The 23,014-nt window shown below is 33.7% G+C and overlaps 1 protein-coding gene across 2 annotated transcripts in view; it reads right to left on the bottom strand.

Moving 5' to 3' along the window:
- Positions 1 to 23,014, bottom strand: part of DNAJC10 (DnaJ heat shock protein family (Hsp40) member C10) — a 52,674-nt gene that overhangs the window by 12,317 nt on the left and 17,343 nt on the right. For both annotated transcript variants that reach the window (XM_045480425.1, XM_045480424.1), the window contains exons 5-15: positions 21,536 to 21,618; positions 21,117 to 21,248; positions 20,632 to 20,725; positions 19,514 to 19,591; positions 16,200 to 16,243; positions 15,412 to 15,549; positions 11,750 to 11,839; positions 10,876 to 10,989; positions 8,283 to 8,397; positions 3,317 to 3,444; positions 2,907 to 3,023 (exon numbers count right to left, since the gene is read on the bottom strand). In XM_045480425.1, coding sequence (XP_045336381.1) covers positions 2,907 to 3,023; positions 3,317 to 3,444; positions 8,283 to 8,397; positions 10,876 to 10,989; positions 11,750 to 11,839; positions 15,412 to 15,549; positions 16,200 to 16,243; positions 19,514 to 19,591; positions 20,632 to 20,725; positions 21,117 to 21,248; positions 21,536 to 21,618 — 1,133 coding nt within the window. The remainder of the gene's footprint in view (positions 1 to 2,906; positions 3,024 to 3,316; positions 3,445 to 8,282; positions 8,398 to 10,875; positions 10,990 to 11,749; positions 11,840 to 15,411; positions 15,550 to 16,199; positions 16,244 to 19,513; positions 19,592 to 20,631; positions 20,726 to 21,116; positions 21,249 to 21,535; positions 21,619 to 23,014) is intronic.

Genomic DNA, 23,014 nt, shown 5'->3' with positions numbered 1-23,014 from the left:
AAATGGATTTACAGTTGCACTGATAAATTACCCTTTTTATAGCTACTCCATTAGCCACAGAATCCACGGGCAATGAAACACTGAAAAGTGAGCAAGGCTAATTATGAGTGTGGGCCCTTTTGACTCCTGAACCAAGAGGATAAGGCTATAAAGAGCAGGCTAATCTCTGGCTTGAGTCTTTTTGAAACCATAATACTCCAATTTGTCTAGAAGAAAATAAAGGAAGCAAAGGAGCAAGGATAATAATGTGTATACAACCATATTTTAAGGAATTGTGACTCATTTCCTAAGAATACGGTCATCTTTTATTCATCATTCAAGGTAGTTTTTATAGTACAAAATACTGTAAGTTCCTCCTCAGAGTAACATCAACACTGGCCCAGGAAGCATTTCTTTGAAGTTTTAACTTTTCTAAAAGTTAACAAGGCTATCTTGTGAATTTACTATAGCTAAACTTTGCATCCTTAAAGTTGATAAGCACTCAGTAGAAAATTGGAATTTTCTGAAATTGACTAGGATTCAAAAATAATTTTAGGAAAAACAATGGAAATATTTATCAAAATTTGTAAAATGAGTGTAAATTCAAATAACTCAGATATAATTGTTGTTTTGTTAATCTACTTAGTGATTGATTAGCATGTGTTGGGAATCTTTTTAGCACTTAAACATGTAGTTTCTAGTCTATTCTCCATAACAACTAATTACTCATTAGTGAGTAATGACCCCTGGCCTCTACTGCAGGTGAATTTGACACCACAGTTTTAAATCCTTACATTTTACTCAATTATCTAAAGAATATTTAATAGTTTAGATAAAAAGAAAAACTAGAAGAATTCAAATTAAGATAATTATTGTTTTTCACATTAAGTTTGTATCTTGCTTGGCATCTTTTCAAAGTCACATATAAGACATTCAAAACCAAAGGCCTTATTGTTTAAACATAGTTCAGTTAAATTTCAAACAGAATGAAGACAGAAATCATCTAACAAATACCCACACATCCCCTTCCCTATATTTAAGGAAGATTAACTTCTTTATCACACTGGTATTACTAGAAGGTCTTTTTTCTTGATCCTATTTGCTTTCCTTCATGAAAGTAGGAGCAATCGATGTCCTCAAATAAGTATATGTCCATTCTACTGATGTTTTCCTCCTTTGCGATATGTTTATGTATCCCTGGGCAGTATAGTAAAATGTTTGAGCACTTAAAAATTTTCTGTAATTCTGTCATACTCTGTAAGCTATTATGCACTTGTTTTTGTCACCTTACATTGTATTTTTGAGAGTTACCCATGCTGGTAAAGATAGACCTAGTTTAAATGCTCTATGATATTACATTGTGTGACTGGATAATTTATCAACATACTTGTAATGTCAGATTTCTAAATTTTTGTATATTTGATGGATTGCTGTAATTTGTACTTTCCTGATGACTAGTGAAATGCAACATTTTTTATGCTGGAATTCTTTTTCTAAAAAAAAAGTCTACAAACTTTCTTATTTTGTCTATTTAAAAAAATTGATTTGTAGCCTTGAAATATTCTGGCACTAATGCTTTATCAGTTACAAGTGCTACAAATAGTCTGTTGTCTTAACTTCATAGTGTCTTTTTCTTTGGTAATAGTTTTAACACTTAATATAGTTAAAATCATTCACATTAATTTTTACCTTGTGTGTGTGGACTGAGAGATTACTCCTCACACAGATGCCATAAAGATTTCACCCTACATTAACTTCTACTATGTTTTTAAAACCTATTGTTTTCTTTTCCCTTCCCTTTCCCCCTTTTCTCTTCTTCTATCTTTTTAAAAAAGTTTCCTCTTATAAAATATTTACAATACACACAAAATCAGAGAGCAGTAAGTTCTCAAGTACTCTTGTAGCTACAATCATCTGCTCACCACACTTATTTCATCTATTCTCCCTTCCAACTCTACCCCTACACCAAGATTATTCTAAAGCAAATTCCAGATGATTTATCATTTCATCCATATTTCAGTCTATTTAAAATATAAGGACTTTCCCTGAAATGCAACTACACTGTCATTTTAATATCTAAAAATGAACAATTCCTGATAATTATCAGATACCCTGTCAGTGTTCAAATTTCCCCAATTATTGCTTGCTCATTTTTTTGCACTTGGTTTGAGCAGCATCCAAACAAGAAGACCTAAACACTTCATTTGAAGGATATGTCTTTTGAGTCTCTTTAATCTCCTCTGCTTTTCAGTGTCATCTGTCCAATAAATTAGGTGTTTGTCCTGTAAAATCCTCTACGTGCTGGGACTTGAAGAGTTCATGCCCATGGTGTCACTTAACATGTTCCTCTATCATTAGATTTCCTTAACACTGATGTCACAGCTTGATTTGATTTAGGTTTCATATACTTGTTCCAAGTATGTTTTATAAGTGGTATTATATACTTTCATCATGAGGTATATAATTTCTAGTTATTCTTGGAATGAAGAATGAATATTAATTAACCTAAGAACATATTTTTATGTATACAAAAGTTTCAAAAAGCTTGTTCATTTTTAAAATCTCTAGCTACTAACTACACTTAGAAGAGAATTATGAAGAAAACCTAGAATAAAACTATAGACTCCCAAAAGTGATATTACATCAAAAATTATAAAGATTTTAAATAGTTGAATGACCATGTATTTTATCAAACAATATTTTCCCAAGTTTGATAAATAAGACCATGTCTACATTCACTCAATTATGTTGTCTACTCATGTTTTAATCCAATCATAATTTTATATCATTTTGTTGAAATTATTTGTTCAAATAATGTTACTCTTCTAAATGTAGATATACATTTGAAAGAGAGCTTTTGTCAGTCTAACTTAAAAACTATTTTATAAAAATGTTGATTAGAATAACTATTTAATACTTAGCCTTACCATGTTACAGAGTCCCTCGTGAACCGTACAATCTAGTGTACCAAACTTGAGCTGACCATAAAGATGCTTTGATGCTTTTCGTAACTCTGGCAACAAAGCTCGACATGGTGGACACCACTACGGAAGAAAAAAATATTCATAAGTGCTGAGCTAAATGAAACAAAAAGCCACATTTCTGCAACAATCAATATATGCTAGATAAATCATACTTAGTGGTAAATCGTGTGTGTGTGTGTGTGTATTTTATCCCTAGAAGGGCAAGTACAACCCTGCTCTCATACAAGCAATATGTGATAGTGGCCAAAATTGAGTAACACAATTCTAGTGTTCAAGATTATATAGCAAATGTCTTTTTGCTGTGACAAGAGAAAATTTGAAACACTGACATTTGACAGATAAAAATAACTTACTGGTGCAAAAAAATCAACAAGCCATGGTTCCTTGTCATTGGCAGGAAAATTTTGAGGTCCAAGTGTGGTAACATGAGAATTAACACTTTCTTTGGCAAAGGCAAGTATATCATATAGAATCTTCTTTCCTTTGAAAGCGAATAAGAGAAAAATTAAAATTCACGTACTGCCTTTCTATTCATAGAAACATTTCAAAGTTTTTAGACTTAAAATATTAAAGAAAGGAAGATAAACTTATTGACCAAATTGATTTTGGTGAGGTTTCATCCTCAAAGGCAGAGTAATCACTTCATTGCAATATTTGTTGTGTTCTTTAAAAAAAAATTTTTTTTAATGTTTATATATTTTTGAGAGAGAGAGAGACAATGCAAGTGGGGGAGAGGCAGAGAAAGAGGGAGACCCAATCCGAAGCAGGGTCTGAGCTATCAGCACAGAGCCCAACGTGAGGCTTGAACTCACAAACTGTGAGATCATGACCTGAGCTGAAGTCAGATGCTTAACTGACTGGGCCACCCAGGTGCCCCTATCTGTGTTCTTTATGCTTACCCGAGCTATTACTGTTGCCTAATTACTAAACCTGTTTCTTCCAACTCAACCTCCCTTATGAATTCAAAACCTGTATTACCAACTGCCCAGTGAAGATATTTACGTGGATGTCATGTAAACATTTAAAATATATTAAAATCGGAGTTATTCCCCCCCAAAATTGCTCCTTTTCTCACCTTCCCTATGTTGGCATTGGCATAACCATCCACCAGGTGCCTAAGATTTCCCAGAGTGATACTCGCCTTCTTTCTTTGCTGGTGTACCATGGACCAAGACCAATTAGACTAGTGCCTAAATTCCGTCTTGCCTATTACAATAACCAAGCTGGTCTTTGCGTACTATCTTTCGTAACTAATCCATTTTTTCATTGCTACCACAGTTAATTTACCAAAACATTTGTCTGATTACACTGTTCCTTGCTGAAAGGACTTTGATGATTTACTATTGCCTAAAGAATATACTCTTTGGTTTGACAAATAATGATTTTCTCAATTAGCACTTGGTCCATTTTCCCATGTGCCCTTTGACTTACTCACTTAATAGGCAATATTAAGTCAAATACCTATTATGTGTCATCCTTGTTTTAAATGTCATAGGGCATGCAAGAATAAAGATACAATCCTGAGAGAATTCACAGCACAGAAGAAATATTTTCACAATTATTTAAATACAATTATAAATGATACCACATTTTCCTGCTTTTTTCTTACTCTGTAGCTGCAGCTTCTTGAACTGGTTTACACATTCCTCTATCTTTGATCATCCTTAGGGCCCTGATCTTGTCTCTCTACTCACTCTTCCACAAGCTCATTCTCACTGAAGGCTTCAACTATCGTTGATATGATGATTATTTACATCTACCTTTTTCAGCCCAAATTCCTCTCCTGAGGCCTAGGCCTACATTCAGCTACAGATTGGGGATGTCTACTCCCTATCAACTCCTCCCCTCAGTGTTCTCTTCTTCACTCAATGGTACAGTCACTTAACTGCCAAGTGAATGTCAGAAACTTGGGCTTCTTTCTCTTACTTCCCCACATCTAAACAATTGTCAAGTTATACTGACTTTGTATATAAATACTGACTTTGTATTTAAAGGTTGGTCCAAGTCCCTTCAACCACATTACCATTATTTAAATAAGGCAGCCGTCTTCTCTTAGATGAATGACTGTATCAGGTTTCTATCTGCCTTCCCTTCCTCTAATTGTGCTTCTATCCATTCTAGGTGGCCAGTTGCTTTCCTAAAATGTAACTCTAGTTAAATCATATGTCTGCATAAATCTGAGAGCATTTGCTTTGCCCTCAGGATAAAGTCCAAATTCCTTTGCCTGACAGATGATACACAGAATTTGGAACTCTGAGGCCTTCTCCAGCCTCAAGTCTCAATCCTTTCAAACACTCAAAATTCCATCTTGAAATCCTCCTTTCTAAGAATGGATGAGGCTCTCTCTTATCTCAGAGTCTAAGAGAACTTGTGCTGGTTCCTGTGCTTGGAACATGCTTGCTACTCTTCATTTGGTCAACCATTACTTACACTTTAGATCTTGACAAAGAGATTGCTTTCTCTTACCTCAGAAGATTGTTCCTCCTAAGTGTAACCCATACTTAGCTCTGGTGGTAGCCAGTCTCCAAGGCAGTCCTCAGTGACTATTACCTCATGTACTCACACCATTGTTGTAACAGGGTACAACAAATGGTGGATATGATGGTGTGTCCTGTCTGACATTAGATTACATAATAGATATTGCTGTTACGTATCTCTCTCTGATCATTATTCTGGGAGAAGCCAGCTGTCATTCTGTGAGCAGCCCTACAGAGAGATCCAAGTGATAAGGAACTGAGGCTTTTGGTTGACAGCCAGCAAGGAACTAAGTCTTGAAGCCAGCTGTGCCAGGAGCTAACCGTCCCCCGATAAGTATGACCACAGCAGCTACGGCTGGGTCTCTCACCTAGTCCACCAGCATACCCGCAGCAAATGTGGCTCAGCCCAACAGAAGGGCACACGCAGCCACACAGGGGACGCCCCCCTTGAATACCTGGCTCTGGTGGCCAGGAGGGATTGGGCTTCTGGGCCCAACAAGACACTCTCTACAGAAGGCCACTCCTTCTAGACCAGATGTAACTGACCTACCTAAAACACAAAAACAAACATGAAGAATCAGGCCAAATGAGGAGACAGAGAGAGATAAAGTAGTCATAGAAATATTTAGTAGTTTAGTGGAAGAAAAATCCGAAAAATGCCCATAGTTGAGATGCTACATTTGGCACACTAGAAACAAAAACTATAGGTGTTGTTTACTTTTGTTCACAAGACCCTTAAAGTCTGCACTAACCTGATATGTCACCAGCATTCTTGCTCAAACACTAAAACAGCAGAAAAAAGTGAATTATTTTATTTTTTTAATGTTTATTTTTGAGAAATAGAGCACATGTGTGTGTACGAGAGAGAGAGAGCATGAGTGGGGGAGGAGCAGAGAGAGAGACAGAGACAGAATCTGAAGCAGGCTCCAGGCTCTGAGCTATCAGCACAGTGTCCGACACAGAGCTTGAACCCACAAGCTGTCAGATCATGGCCTTAGCCGAAGTCGGAAGCTTACCCGACTGAGACACCCAAGCACCCAAAAGTGAATAATTTTAAAGAGAAGAGTAAAGAGAATAAAGCAACTAAATATAATTCAAAATATCTTTCTCCAAAAGAAACCTATTTACTAATAAAAGCAAAGTTATTTATAGTGAGTACGTTTATACAAAGCAAGGTAAAAAGAACCACAAAAGACCCCAAAGAGCCAAAGCAATCTTGAGAAAGAAGAACAAAGCTAGAGGTATCATGTCCCTCATTTCAAGATACACTACAAAGCTGCAGTAAACAAAGCAGTATGATACTGGCACAAAAACAGACACTTAGTTCAAAGAAACAGAATAGAGAGCCCAGAAATAAACCCATGCTTGTATGGTCAATCTCTGACAAAGGAGGTAAGAATATACAATGGAGAAAAGACAAGTTTCCTCAGTAAGTGGTGCTGGGAAAACTGGACAGCTACATGCAAAAGAATAAAACTCAACCAATCTCTTACACCATACACAAAAGTAAGTTCAAAATGGATCAAAGACCTAAATGGGAAACCAGAAACCATGGAAGTCCTAGAAGGAAACATAAGTGGTAATCTCCAACATTACCTTAGCAACAATTTTTCTAGACCTGTCTACTATGCAAGAAAAACAAAAGCAAAAACTATTAGGACTACACCAAAATAAAAAGCTTTTGCACAGTGAAGAAATAAAAAGAAAAAAAAAAAAAAAAAAAAAAAAAGCCAAGCTACTGAATGGGAGAAGATATTTTCAAATAACGTACTTAATAAAGGGTTAATATCCAGAATATATAAAGAACTCCTACAACTCTACACACACACACACACACACACACACACACACACACACACACAATCCAATTAAAAATGGGCAGAGGACCTGAAGAGACATTTTTCCAAAGAAGACACATACATAAATGGACAACAAACCAATGAAATGATGCTCAACATCATTAATCATCAGAGAAAGCAAATCCAAACCATGATGAGATATCACCTTACACCTGTCAGAACAACTAATACCAAAAAGCAAGAAATAGAGTTGGCAAGGATGTGGAGAAAAAAGAACTGGTAGGCAAACAGTATAGAGGTGGAAAACAGTACAGAGGTTCCTCAAAAAATTAGAAATAAAAATGCCATACAATCCAGTAATTCTACTGTTATTTACCCAGAGAAAACAAAAACACTAATTTGAAAAGATATATGCACCCCATGCTCATTGTAGCATTATTTACAATAGCCAAGATACGGAAGCAACACAAGTGTACATCAATAGATGGGTAAGAGGATGTGTATATACACACAGACAACACACACACAAATGGAATATGATTACTCATCGATGAAAAAGAAGGAGATCTTGCCATTTGTGACAACACAGATGAACCTAAAATGAATGATGCTAAGTGAAATAAGTTTGAGAAGACAAATACCATATGATTTTACTTTTGTGGAATCTAAAAAACAAAACAAAGTAGAAACAGACTCATAGACACAAAGAACTGGTGATTACCAGAGGGGAGATAATTGGAGGGATGGGTGAATTGGAGTGGGGGCTAGACTTCCAGCTCTGGAATTAAGTAAGTCATGGAGTACAGAGCAGGGAATATAGTCAAAGGTATTATTAATACCACCATACAGTGACAGATGAGAACTACACTTGTGGTGAGCACAGCATAACGTACATAGTTGTGGAATCACTGTTGTATACTGGAAACTAATGCAATACTGTGTGTCAACTACATTTCAGTTAAAAAATAATTAAAGAGGTAGAAAGTACAAATAAAAAATTATTTGAAAATACATACACATTTGTATCATTTTTCCCTTCTTACCATGATGAATTTCATATTCTTTGGTTCCTTGTCCTTTAAATACTGCTAGACATGGCTGAAACACATAGAGATTACTACAGATGTCTGGTGCAGAGGAACAGTCAAACTTGCCAACCTAAAGGAGAAAATTTAATTTGATGAAAACAAAATCTTACATATTCATTTTTTAAATATTCATAAAGAAATGCCATTGCTCTAACAGTTTGTAAACAGAAGTTAACTGGCCATGAAAATAAGAGATAGAAATAATTTACATTGAACACTGAAACTAAGTTTAGTGAAGGAAAAACAAAGCCTCCTAGAGAGTTCAAAAACTTGAGAGAAAATATTCTAGAAAACATGAAGTTGCTTAAGACATACACTCTTCTAATAATGCAGAAGACACTTACATAATCTTGGAGTGGGAGAGATAGAAAACTTTTTAAGACCTCAAAAGCAGAAGTAAGAAAAAGGTTGACAATTTCATACAGTGTGAAAGAAAATTGCATAAAGAATACTAACAGGCAAATGATAAACCATGAAAAAATATTTGCAAGATTTTAGAGGATCCACTAAGAAATAAAAAGATAAATCTCCTTTCAGAAGAAAGAAAACAGGCCAGAGACAGAGAGAAAATAGAAAAATTATGATTTGTTAATAATCACAAAAGATTTTTTCAACCTCACTAGAAAGCAAATAAATGAAAATGAATATTATTAATATATCATTTTTGGCCTATAAGAATGGTGATTACAAAAAATGATACTATCATGATTGGCACAGGTGTGGAGAAATGGCTACTCACATGTTGCCAGTAAGAATACAAAACGATATAAACATTATGGAGGACACTGGTAATGAGGACAATTAAAAAAAAAAATCTTGATTAAGAAAATTCCTCATACTGCATTTTTACAGTATGTATTTTTGACATAAAATAGAAAAAACGTAAGATGGATCTGTTAAACAATTATGGTGTAATCATATAGTGAAATACTACCTAGTCTTTAGGGATGATGGTATCTATATGAAGATAAATATAGATATTTATTATCATATCTATATTCATCATCTATATTTATCATCAAATATCTATATTTATCATCATATATATTTAAATATGATATTTATCATCTATTTAGCATAGATTAAATATCTAAATATATTTATCATCATATATATTTAATAATATATATTGATCACCATCCCTAAAGGCTAAATTCATATATATATATATATATATATATACACACACACACACACACACACACATACACACACATATACATATATATATATACATATGCATAATAAGAAAAGCATAAGGGGCCTTATAAGGCATTTAAGAAAATACATGATATCGTCAAATGGAAAATTCTACAAAGGAGAATATAGTAGTTCCTCACTTATCAGTGGTTTTACTTTCTGTCGTTTCAGTTTCCATTTGTCCACCTGTAGTCCAGAACACAGGATTCTCTTCTAAAGCACTGTCAGGTCGGGAGTAACTTAACAACACACCATGGTGCTTACATTATTCACCTCACTTCATTTCATCATGTAAGCATTTTATGGTTTCATATCAATTCACGAGAGTACAGTACAGTAAGATATTTTGAGAGAGAGCCCATATTCACATAACTTTTAATTATCCATTTTATTATTATTGTTAATCTCTTACTGCACCTAATTTATGAATGAAACTTTATTATAGGTATGTATGTATAGGAAAAAACATAATATATACAGGGTTTGGTACTCTCTGTGGTTTCAGGCATCCACTCGGGATCTTAGAACATATCTCCTGCAGATAAAGGAGGGACTACTGTAATAGTGAATCCATTTTTATTTAAAAAGTTCATATATAAATTTACATGTATGTCTATCACAATGGCCATTACAATATGTATGTATGTGCACATATATCCCTATGCCCACATACTACAACATATGTAGAAAAAATCTGAGAGGTTACACAGTAAATTTTGTAGGAGAGCCATTAATAGTAGTGAGAATATGGGTAATTTTTAAATATTTGTTTTAATTCATTTTGTTCTTTATATATCCTAATTTTTAAACTATGATTACAAATTAAAGAAATACAAATTTTACTTTATTTTTTAAAAATGTTTATTTATTTTGAGAGAGTGCATGCGTGCATGAGAGGGGGAGGGGCAGAAAGCAAGGGAGAGGATCCTAGGCAGGCTCTGTGCTAGTGCAGAGCCTGACACGGGGCCCGAATTCCTGAACCATGAGATCACGACCTGAGCGGAAATCAAGAGTCAGATGCTTAGCCGACTGAGCCCCTCTGATGCCCCAAGAAACAAGAATTGTAAAAAGGAGAAGACATTCTTCTATAGTATGCATTTCAGAAAAATTTTCTGATACAGATATATCATGCCAACTATCCAAGAGAAATGAAAGTTAACTGCTTTTAGATATTGCTGTTGGTTTTTAACAGAAAAACAAAACTACAAAAGAAGAACAAAAGCATTTAGGAGTTTCTTAACCTAGAATCTCAAATAAACATTTTTATGTTCCTTAAAATATAGCTTTATATATTAAATTAGTAGGAAAGCACACTAGCAGAAGGCTAGGCAGAATACATTTTCCTTACTTGAATATGTTCACTTTTAAGTAGAGTTTTTAGTTTCTTCAACTCAGGATCGTTTGAATTTTCATGTTTTCCAAAATTAAAAAATAAGAGCCACCGATGATGAGCCAATCGATCCTTAGAAGTGATAAAAAGGGGGGAAAAAGTGAAAAATAATGTCAGAGTCAAGAAATTCTAAGGGTTCTAATCTTTATTTCTTTGACCTAAATTTTAGCCACCTACCCATTACTTCAAAATACTGTCTAAAATTCAGACCCATTTATGCTTATTGTGTATTTCTTTGCAATAATGCAATGTAAATCAATCCTCTATTAAAGAAGATAAAAATCACTAAGTTATAAAATCTTAAAGCAGACAATTGTACCAAAAAATGTATCTAATTTTAATGATATATAGCTAAAAATTTGGGGGTAGGGAAGTAAACTGTTTTTAGGCTTAGCAGTTTGGTAGGGATACGACTTAGAAGGCTCTGGGATCAAGAAGTAGAAAAAAAAAAAAAAGTTGATTCTACTGCAAACGGAGTATTGCTAAAGCTGCTTAACTCTCAGTGAACAATATAAATAGTTCTATAAGCAAGAACATAAAATTCCAAAACAGATCCACAGCTGCTTTGTGATAAAAAATCTTGACTTTTCTGACACTCCTGCTGAAAGACGTCACTCAGGACTGGTTAAGTTTTCCTGAACTCTACACCCACCATGAAGTTGCAACTCCAGCAATTAGAGTTTAATATAGAATAACGGATATGTATATGAAATCCTTTGAAACTGCTACTTTCTGTCTAGTGATGAATGAGACAAATGCTGATTTTAAAATGTTAACATGTGAAATGCTACCAACATTTACTACCATTTATCATTATTAATAGAAATATTACCTCTAGTGTATTTGCTGAAAGTAGTTCAAAATCTGGAAGATTATGCATTATTTCCAAATATATTTCTTTAGCATCCAGTGAATGAAGGAACTAAAATAAAAGAATTATACTGTAATCTTTTTAATCAATACCCATTTATTTTACTGTCTTTTACAGAGAACTCTTTAAAAAAAAATCACAAAAGTTAAAAAGTTTTTAAGCTATTTATTCTAAATGTATTTTTAAAAAAGTGTACCATAGTTTGCCAATCATTAAAAAGCTGTGTAACTGGGCTGTTTCTTAAAAACACTGATGTAAAATTACATTATATGGAATTTTCTGTTAATTGTGGTGCGCATTCTATAATAATCCTCATGATAACGTGGAGTAACCTCTGAATTACTGGGGAAAAACTGTATCATGTTCAGATTAACTTTAACGCTCATCATGTCTTGTGGAAGGCCAATGCTTTATAAACTTTACAACTCAAGTACTACTTGAAAGATCTGAAACTCCAGTACAAACTTGTTGGAACTACCATGGTGTTCAGAGCTTAACTGTGCTCAACATGGGAGTAACCATTTGGATAGAAATGACGAGTACAACATAATAGAAAATGTTTTTTTCTAAGTTTCTTTCCTTAAAGCTTGTTTTTCTTAGATTTCTAGCATATTGTTAAAGATCTATATGAAGTATTTTCTGTTACCAAAGGGCTTACAAGGCCCAAACAAAACTTTCATGCCATGGTACTACAGTTCATTGACATCAGTCACATTTATTAGGCAGGTTTTACTAAAAATACTCCTATAGCAGCTTATATAAATATGTAAATGACTAATCCACTAGAATCTCGTTATAAACCTGTTTGTTGTAGAGTAAAACGTGGTACTTACATTTATAAAGGATATTGTCTAACCTCTGAATTTCTTCCTTCCTCCCTCCCCTCCCTCTTAAAAAAGTTCTTTATTCATTATACACAGAACATGTCTCCTATAAAATATACACATAAATCACTTTTAAAAAGTGTCATTTGGTGACCATTTTCTCAATTACAGAACACACTAAATCAGTTGGGACAATAGCTCTGTCTGCCTCAAAATAACCTAATTATAGCACCCAAAGTCCTCTTTATATCTAATGCAAAGTTACAAACTTGTTTTTGGGATTATTTCCCAATATGTGTTTGAGGACACAAAATTAATAATTTAATATAACCTACTATATTACAGACACTGCACAATAAATCAGTTTATTACAAACTGAATTTTTTTCATTATTGATGGAATGCAAACAAATACTGGGTACTTTTAAATGGCAGATAACCACAAAATTACCTTTGATAATGGCATTTTGGGTTTTAGAATTACATTAGGATATGAATGGTGTAAAACATTGTTATAAATAACACATCTTAAAACAATGGGGGCCATACTGTAGTGACTCACTATACTGTGTGGACATTTATCAAATTAAGTGAATTTTCTACCTAATTACCCAGTATAATTTTGTTGACAATAAGGACTCAGTAAATAAATGTTTGCTGAATATACGGGTTAGGAAAGGGGGAAAAGATGGATGTCAAGTACTATAACTGAAATTTACCTGGGAAGGAGAGTGTTTAAAGAAGATATAAACTACATATGTCATACAAGTAAATAAACTCAGAGGCCAACAAAACAAACCACCAAGCAGAAAACACTGTTGCTAGAATACATAAGGCAAGATTTGCCAATAGTGAAAACGGAACGGTATTTAAGAGATAACCAAGAAGATGTTTATGTTAGACCATATGTTTTCTCATAGACCATATGTTTTCTCAATCAATTCACTTTGAGACAGACCACAAGATATTTTACTTTTTAAAAAACTTGAATGCTTTTAAGAGAGACAAAGACTATATTTAATTCATCACTCTCTGTTACTACAGTATTACAGTATTTCCAGAATCACTGATGTATGTCTCCTAGGGTTGCATCTGAGCTTGCAGTTTTATATCAAAAAGCAGAAAGATCTCACTAAAACATAAGACTGTGGTACTGAAGGCAAGAGCCTATGTTAAGGGAAGAGGCACGCTCATACACTGTGGCACAGTATAAATAGAAATTTTCTGTAGGGGCAATCTGGCAAAACAAAATTAAAATTGCCATGGCTATTTCATCTAAATAGGTAATTGAAGAAGTGCACAAAGATGAACAAACATTGTTCATTACAACACTGCTTATGATCATGAAACAGTAGGTAACTTAAATATCAAGAGAGCACTGATTAAGTAGGTCACGTTTAGTCAATGGATTGCCACTTAGGGATTGTTGATATGTATATATATCTCTAGCACATAGCATATAATATACATAGGCATTATATATATTGTCCGCTTACATGCCAGATAATCTTCTAGGGATTTGACATATAACAGTAAAAACATCCAAATTTAAAAATGTATTGTGGGAGAAAAATAAAAATAAAAAGGTAAGATATTAGCGTATATTATAAGGTGATAAATGCTCTAATAGCAGTGGGAGTGGATTTTAGAAAGATTTTAAAGAGCCACAGATTCTCCTGACATAGGTTACAGAATATGAGAAAAATAAGAATCGAGAAGGACTCCAAATATTTGGCCTGAATGATAATGGATGGGGTTTTTATCAACTGAGATTGGGAAAACTGTGGGTAGAGCAGATTTATGGGAGAATACTAGGAGTATAGTTATAGCCATCTAAGTTTGAGACATCAATTCATATCCCAGGGGAGATGTGGAATAATTCAGGCAGTAGGATATATATATATATATCTGGAGTGGAGGCCAGAGGTCTGGGCCACAGATAAAACTGGAGAGTTGTCAGCATGGTCATAATTCAGGTATATGTAAGTAGAGATCTGGAAGAGTATTTATCAAGATTTGATGGTGCTTGTCTGTGGGTGATTTGGTTTTAGTGAATTTTCCATCTGTCTTTATACATTTTTTTTTTTAAAGATATTATTTTTAAGTAATTTCTACATGCAACGTAGGGCTTGAAGTCACAGCCCTGAGATCAAGAGTCACATGCTCCACTGACTGAGCCAGCCAGGTGCCCAGCCTGTATACATTTCTATACCCATTAATGAATTTCAGTAATGAATATGTTATTTTTGTCAACATCAAAGCAGAATTAAAATACAGAGACATAAACTTATGAAAGTTTGTCTTTTATTATTTTCTTTTGAGGTTCTTTAGGGATCTATCCAATATCCCATTATTTATCTCAGCTTCTTGATAACTAGCTTGAACCTTGGTCTCCTCATTCATAAAATTAGGGAGGTGAACCATACTGGTGATCTCCACACTAAGTGTATACCAGAAAATCTAACAGGGTGCTTTAAAAAAAACAGATACTGACTCTGAGCCAAACCTACAAATGATCTATATTTTAACATTAGAAAATACACACTTAAATGAAAACGAATGAAAATTCATACAACCTAAGAATGTTTTCCACACTTTTGGGCTGTAAATTTTAATGGTTGATACCATTGTAAAAAAATAATCCTTATAAGTAGACTTTACCATTAAACAGAATCCCAAAAGTTAAATATTTGTTCTAAATAAACATTATAAATGGACTCGTTTCCTTGTTTACAAAATGGTGTATTATGTTTGAATGTGTGTGCTCACCTATATGTAAAGAAATTAAAGTAATTCATACCAAAACACTGCTTTTCTCTTTGTTATTTAATGTGGCGCCAGGAGGAAAATAGGCAGTAGTACTTGTCGTAATATCCAAACTTTTACAAAGGTTGTCCTGGGTGGCACAGTCCATCCATCCTATGTTAACAAGACCATCCTACAATGGAAAGCAACAAAAAATAGGTCGCGTGTAAGTAAAAGAGAAAGTTCGAGGGAGTTAGCTTTATTCAGAAAGCCCCAACTTTTGTACTTTAAATTTAAAACTTTCAAAAAAGTTGACTTGGAATATAAATGATGCAGATTGGAGTAACATGATTAATAAAGTTGGTCTAATAGATAAAAAAATTATACCTAATATACACAGAAAACATATTGAGCACACATAGATCTTTCACAAATTTCCTAACTGACAAACTCCCAGGCAGCAAAGGGAACTTCGGTAGTGTTACAGTATCAACAACACACATATTATGTCCTCAGCCATAGCATGATGAGAGCTAAATATGCAACAAAATAACAAAACATAACAGTAAAAAATACAATTTGGAGATGATACGAACACTAAATATAAACTCCTTTGTTTAAAGAAGAATTCATAACTAAATTACAGAATATTCAAAGTGAATAAAAGCACCAAAATTCTAGTTAGGACGAGAAGTTTTATAGCTATGAATACACTTATCATAAAACAAAATTTATAAATAAGTGAGTTAAATGTTCAAGAAACTACAAAGAAATATTTGGAATCAATTTTTAAATGTCTTTCTTAACATGGCCATACAGTTTTGCAAAATAGCTGATGCTTACCAACATGCCACTGAGCCTGAGTCGTGTCTGTGAAGTTAAACAATCTAGGGAGGAAAAAAAAATTATGACATAATTTTAGCTTTATTAAGTCTATACTTCCTTTTGACTTTCCTCCCACAAACTACCATGTTGATTCTAAGGCAACTGACTGGACTCCAATGGTAAGAATGACACATTTACTAAGTTTCATACTACACATGTGCATATACACACACACAAGCACACATGTGCATACGCACTCTCACACATTTTTCCATTCTCTCCTGTTAATTTCCCAAGGTTTCTAGTTAAAGAGAATCGCTTTTGGATCTTACTCTCAAATCTGCTCCTATCAACAATCCCCTTTATCGAAGAGATCTCATGATTTTGGGGAACTAAAATGTCACAAATCTATATGATAAAAACATATAAAGAACCTTTAAAATATAACAGTCTTTTATTTATTTAATTTTAATTACAGTAGTTAACACACAGTGTTAATTTCAGGTGTACAATATAGGGATTAAACAATTAGTGTTTATCATGGTGTACTAAAGTGGTTTTCTCAACACTATTTGTTGAAGGGACTGTCTTTTTCCCATGTATATTCTTGCCTCCTTTGTCACAGACTGAGCATACAAGCATGGGTTTATTTCTGGGTTCTCTATTCTGTTCCATTGACCTATGTGTCTTTTTTGGTGCCAATACTACATTGCTCCGATTATTACAGCTTTGCAGTATAGCCTGAAATCTGGGATTGTGATACCTCCAGTTTTGTTCTTTTTCAATATTGCTTTGGCTATTTGGGGTCTTTTGTTGTTCCATACAAACTTTAGGATTATGTGTTCTACTTCTGTGAAAAATGCTGTTGGTATTTTGAGAGGGATTGCATTAAATTTGCAGATTGATTTGGATAGCATAGGAGATTTTAACAACATTTGTTCTTATAATCCATGTGCATGGAATATCTTTCCATTTGCTTGTATCATCTTCAGTTTCTTTCATCGGTGTTTTATAGTTTTCAGAGTACAGGTCTTCCCTTAGTTGAGGGAACTAAACTTAGTTCCCTCCTCCTTAGTTGAGATTATTCTTAGGTTTTTTGTTTTTTTTTTTTTTTTTTTTTTTTGGTGCAATTCTAAATTCTTAATTTCTCTTTCTGTGGCTTCATTATTAGTGTATAAAAATGCAACAGATTTCTGTATACTAATTTTGTATCCTGTGACTTACTGAATTTATTGATCAGTTCTAATAGTTTTTTGGTGGAGTCTTTAGGGTTTTCTATATATAGTATCATATCATCTGCAAACAGTGAAAGTTTTACTTCTTTCTTACCAATGTGGATGCCTTTCATCTCTTTTTCTTGTCTGACTGCTGCGGCTATGACTTCTACTAGTATGTTGAATAAAAGTGGTGAGGGGACATCCTTGTCTTGTCCCTGATCTTAGAGGAAAAGCTCTCAGTTTGTCATCACTGAGTGTAATGTTAGCTGTAGGTTTTTTGCATATGACCTTTATTATGTTAAGGTATGTTCCTTCTAAACCTACTTTGTTGAGAGTTTTTATCATGAATGGATGTTGTACTTTGTGAAATGCTTTTTATGTACCTACTGAAATGATCATATCTTTATCTTTTCTCTTGCTGATGTAATGTATCACACTGACTGATTTGCTAATGTTGAACCACTCTTGCACCCCAGGAATAAATCCCACTTGATCATGGTGAATGTTTTTTTTTAGTGTACTGTTGGACTCGATTTGCTAATATTTTGTTGAAGATTTTTGCATCTATGTTTATCAGAGAGATTGGCCTGTAGTTCTCTTCTTCTGTAGGGTCTTTTGGTTTTGGTATCAGGATAATGCTAATCTCACAGAACGAATATAGCTTTCCTTCCTAAAATATTATACAATCTTAAAATAACTTTGTCTTCATTTTCACGGAAGCTCTTAAAATATGAATATTGGGATACAATGAGACAGATTTAGAAGGAAACTGTAGCACCACAGAGCCTATAAAGACACATAAAATCAATTTACCTGGGATGAAAAGTAAAAGAATATCAGAAAGTTTAAGTTTTCTTAATATGTGGAATGAACAGAAATTTGTGCATTAGACCAAAATGGAACAAAATCCCTCACTGTTAGACTAAGGGTTATTTTTGCTTGAAGGCAATACCTTCCTAACATGGGTCTTACAGGATAGGGTGAGTGATTCATTTTAGCCCCAAGGCGATTTTCATTTGCAACAGAACAGTATAAAGCTGATAGGTAAAGTCTGGGTTAAAGACCCATGTTAGGATTAAACGTATAAAAACATGTTAATGAATTTTGTAACACTGGGCCAATCTCTTTGTTTGAATGGAGTTTGTGGTTTGGTACATGGGGTACTGAATTTTCAAGTTAATTTACTGGTGGAAAGGTTCCTAGAAATGGAAAGTTATCATCTTCAAATATATAATTTTATAAGGCAAACATACATACATTTTTTATATGTTAAGTATGAAGAAAAGTCCATAATACCAAAAAATTATTATTTGGGGAGGGTTACATCTGTCAACAACTACAAGTGGGGCAGGGGCAGACAGAAAGGGAGACAGAGGACCCAAAGCAGGCTCCACACTGTCAGAACAGGGCCCCGATGCGGGGCTTGAATTCACGAACTACAAGATCATGAGCTGAGCCGAAGATGGAAGGTTAATCAACTGAGCCACCCAGGCGCCCTAACGACTAATCATTTTTGCAAACTGCCAAACACATCTGTGGCTATCTGAAGGTATAATTATAATAAGTGTAATTAAGCTGGAAAACTTGTCCACCAAACAAAGTTATAAATGAAACTTTAACAAATTAATAATTTTATAACAAGTGTAAAATAACAAAAAAAGGTAGATATTCATTAAATTAAAAATTATGCTCAGATATATATTATAGTTTGAAGTACTGAATAATCAATTATGGTAGCATACTTAAGACTGACACCTAGTCAAAGGGTACAAGCTTCCTGTTATAAGATTAACAAGTTCTGGGAACGTGATGTAGAGCATCGTGATTATAACTAATACTACTATATTATACACTCAAAAATTGCTAAGAAAGTAGATTTTAAATGTTCTTATCATGAAACAGAAATTGTCCTTATGTGACAGGTTGGAGATGTTAGCTAATGCTATGGTGGTAATCATTTTGCAATATACGTAGTATATCAATAGGTTGTATACCCGTAAGTTACACAATGTTATAAGGCAATTATATCTCAATAAAACTGAAGAAAAAAATATTGCCACCTAAAAATTAAGTGTTATGATTTCTTCAACATAACAAAGTAACAAATAAAATTACCTCCTCCTTTGGAACAAAAAGTGATCAGCCAGCCAACACCAGCAGCAAAAGCAGTTTCTATGGAGTTAACAAAATTTCCTTAAAAGAAAATAAAGCAAATTACCTATTTTTTGAATTCCGGAATTCATAAAAATCTTCTTGAAGCATGTCAAATTCCTACACTAACTCTCCATTGTTTTCATCACATAAAATCTAAATTCATCATTTCATTAAGAAAGAAACTAAAACTGGCAACCAAGGCCCCTGTGGTCTGAGCTTTGCCTGCCCATTCAGCTAGCCATGTCTCCCCCCAGGCCACTCCACTCACTGCCCATCTTTTTGTCAGATTCATGATGAAGCACTGCCAGTTTACCAAGTTCACAGTGATCTTTAAAGGCTTCATTTTCATGACAGGTTGGGTCTGACTTCATTCAAGAAGTCTTTTCTAACCCTTCCTCTTTTCCACATCTGAGTTTTTGTTCTTCATGTTTCTCTAAGATTGCCTCTATCATAGTAGTTACTACATTGCATTTTAATGGTTTTACTCATGACTTACTTGCTAAAATAATGAGGCCCTTGAAGCAGGGATTATATATTTTATTACTGCAGCTCTAACATTTAACACGGTTTCCAAGACGTAACTTGTATTTAATGAATGACATGAACACCTTACTAGATGTGAATACTACCATTTCATGGGTAGCACAGAGTAGTTAAATAATCCACCTAAAGTCACTTGATAAGTCAGAAGTCTAAGATTAGAAGTAAGAGTTTTTAAACTTTAAAATTACACTGGATGGGCAGGAAGTGATGGCCTGATGCAGTACACTTACGAGAACAATAAAACACTTCATTAACTAGACATTCAGTTCTACTTTGAAAGTTGTTTCGCCTCACATCACATCATATTCATTTCCCACATCTTAACTGTTTGTTCTATACAAACAAGATTCATTTGTTAAATGCCAATTATTTAGCAGAGGTCAGAATAAATAACAAAATTCCCTTCTAAAAAACACGGAAAAGATACTTTAAAATTTCAATATGACCAAAATGTTAACCCTGTTTACTGGAGAAAACTTAAAATACCACTTTCAAAGTATCCTTGAAAATAAAACAAATGAAGAAAATAAAATTACCTGTCCATAATTCTGTCACTGTGCTTCTAACATGCTGCATGGCAAAATTCACCAAACTTTCCTTTGATCTGTCACCATGATATTTCACTGCGGCCTATTTTTTTTTTTTTTTTTGTAAAAAGAGAAGCATCTTTTACTATTTCTTTTAAAAATTCACTGAAAGTATTACTGAATACTTTTAATTGTACATTATTTTATATACAATAAGCACTCTCTCTCAAGAGTACAACATTTATAATGGTTACATTGTGTTAAGACAGAAACTGATGGCAAACATTTAATTTTGAAGTAAAAAAGGTCAAAGTAATGGCATTGAATGTATTCATAACATAATCCAAACTGTTTACTATGACTAGAGCCTACGTAGATGGCACCTAAAATAGGATTTAAAAACCAAAACATTCTACAAAACGACATACTGGTTTTTCACTAGTATTTTTAACATTAAGGTTCCAAATGAAAAAAAAGGCAACTTTACCCCTTACCATTCCAGACCTAAAAATGAAGAGGCTGGGATAACTGTTGACTCCTTTCATTCGGCAAAGCATTCTATCATCGCCACAGTTAACAGCACCGATTCGAAGTAATCCATCTACTTCTTTAGCAAAGTCTCTCCACTATGAGAAAAAATGAACAAGTATTTCTCTGATAAGATAATCTGTCTTTGCTTGAACACTCTCCAAGATATACATTTTCAAAGCAGAGTATTTTTATTTATTTATTTATTTATTTATTTATTTATTTATTATGTATTATTAGTATTTTAAAATCATACAAGTATGCAGTATTTGATAATTGATAGTTATCATTACTATTAATAGAAAAAAATCCTCATACATTAAAAAAGCACTCAACAGATTAGAAGTAATAAAACTTTAATAATCAGGATGTAAAAAATACATACTGTGGGAGCTAAATCATGGCAGTGTGAACATCCTGGGGAGTAAAAGTTCACAAACCACAGTTCTCCAGAATTAACAGCAGCATCTAAAGTATATAAAACCAAAACAACTTAGAATTATTTATTAAAGGTTTCTACATACTTTAAAGTTTTGTTAAGATCAGAATGAAAAAGGCAGGCCTATATCTTTCATACTGCCTTTGTCATTTTCTATACAAGTTTTTCTATAAAAAGAGAACAGACTACAGTTGACCCCTGACCAACATGGATCTGAACTGTGTAGTCCACTTATATGTGTATTTTTCTGGTACAGTATAGTACTGTAAATGTATTTGCTCTTATGATTTTAATAATTTATTCTCATTTACTATAAATATACAGTACATAACATATATGAAAAATATATGTTAACTGTTATGTTATTGGTAAGGCTTCTATCAACAGAAATCTATTAATACGTTTTGGGAGAGTCAAAAGTTTTATTTGGATTTTCAATTGCAGAGGCAGGGGGCTCAGTTCCCCCAACCTCCTCATTATTCAAGGGTCAGCTGTATATCAGCTATCAAACTGACAATACCTTAAAAAAAAACTTTTAAGCACATACTTGAATAAAGAGCGACCCTGAGCTTCAGGACACTTGTCACCGTGAAACTGTGAAAAGAGGTGGCACAAGGCATCAGCAGCCAAACCTCATCCAGGAGTTTGTGTGGATGAGAGAGATGAAGAAGAGAAACAGTGAGAGATGGGGACCGAAGTTCATCTACTATCTGCAGCACAGCTTAAATACCTGTGTCAGTCAATTCCAACAGCTACTTCAAATTCTGAGGGGATGAAAGACGAGAACTACACAATATAGTAGGACTGTGGGGATTAAATTTAAACTTTGCCCTTAAGTCATTTACCTTGGAAAACTGTATTATTAAAAAGTATTAGATCAAGGTTTTTAACAATTTAAAACAAATATGTATTTGTTAAGCTAATGGATCTGAATACCACATGATATCCAGCCAACAACACATTATGCATTATAATCTATAAAATGACCGATGCAAACTCTTAGAGAACACAGGCAGTAATTTCTTTGGACACTGGCTGTAGCAACACTGTTCTACATATGTCTCCTAAAGCCAAGGAAACAAAAGCAAAAATAAACTACTGGGATTACATCCGAATAAAAAGCTTTTGCATAGCAAAGAAACCATCAACAAAAGAAGCAACCTCCTGAATGGGAGGAGATATTCACAAATGATATATCTGATAAGGGATTAATATCTACAATATATAAAAAGCTTATCCAACTCAACACCAAAAAAGCACACAATCTGATTAAAAATGTGCAGAGAATCTGAACAGATGTTTTTCCAAAGAAGACAGACAGATGGCCATTAGCCATATGAAAACCACTAATCATCAGAGAAAAGCAAATCAAAACCATTATAAGATATCACTTTACACCTGTCAGAACAGCTAGAATCAAGAAGA

This window comes from Leopardus geoffroyi, chromosome C1 (genome assembly GCF_018350155.1).
Source record: "Leopardus geoffroyi isolate Oge1 chromosome C1, O.geoffroyi_Oge1_pat1.0, whole genome shotgun sequence".
Taxonomy (NCBI): Eukaryota; Metazoa; Chordata; class Mammalia; order Carnivora; family Felidae; genus Leopardus; species Leopardus geoffroyi.
This window is presented reverse-complemented; position numbering and strand designations above follow the sequence as displayed.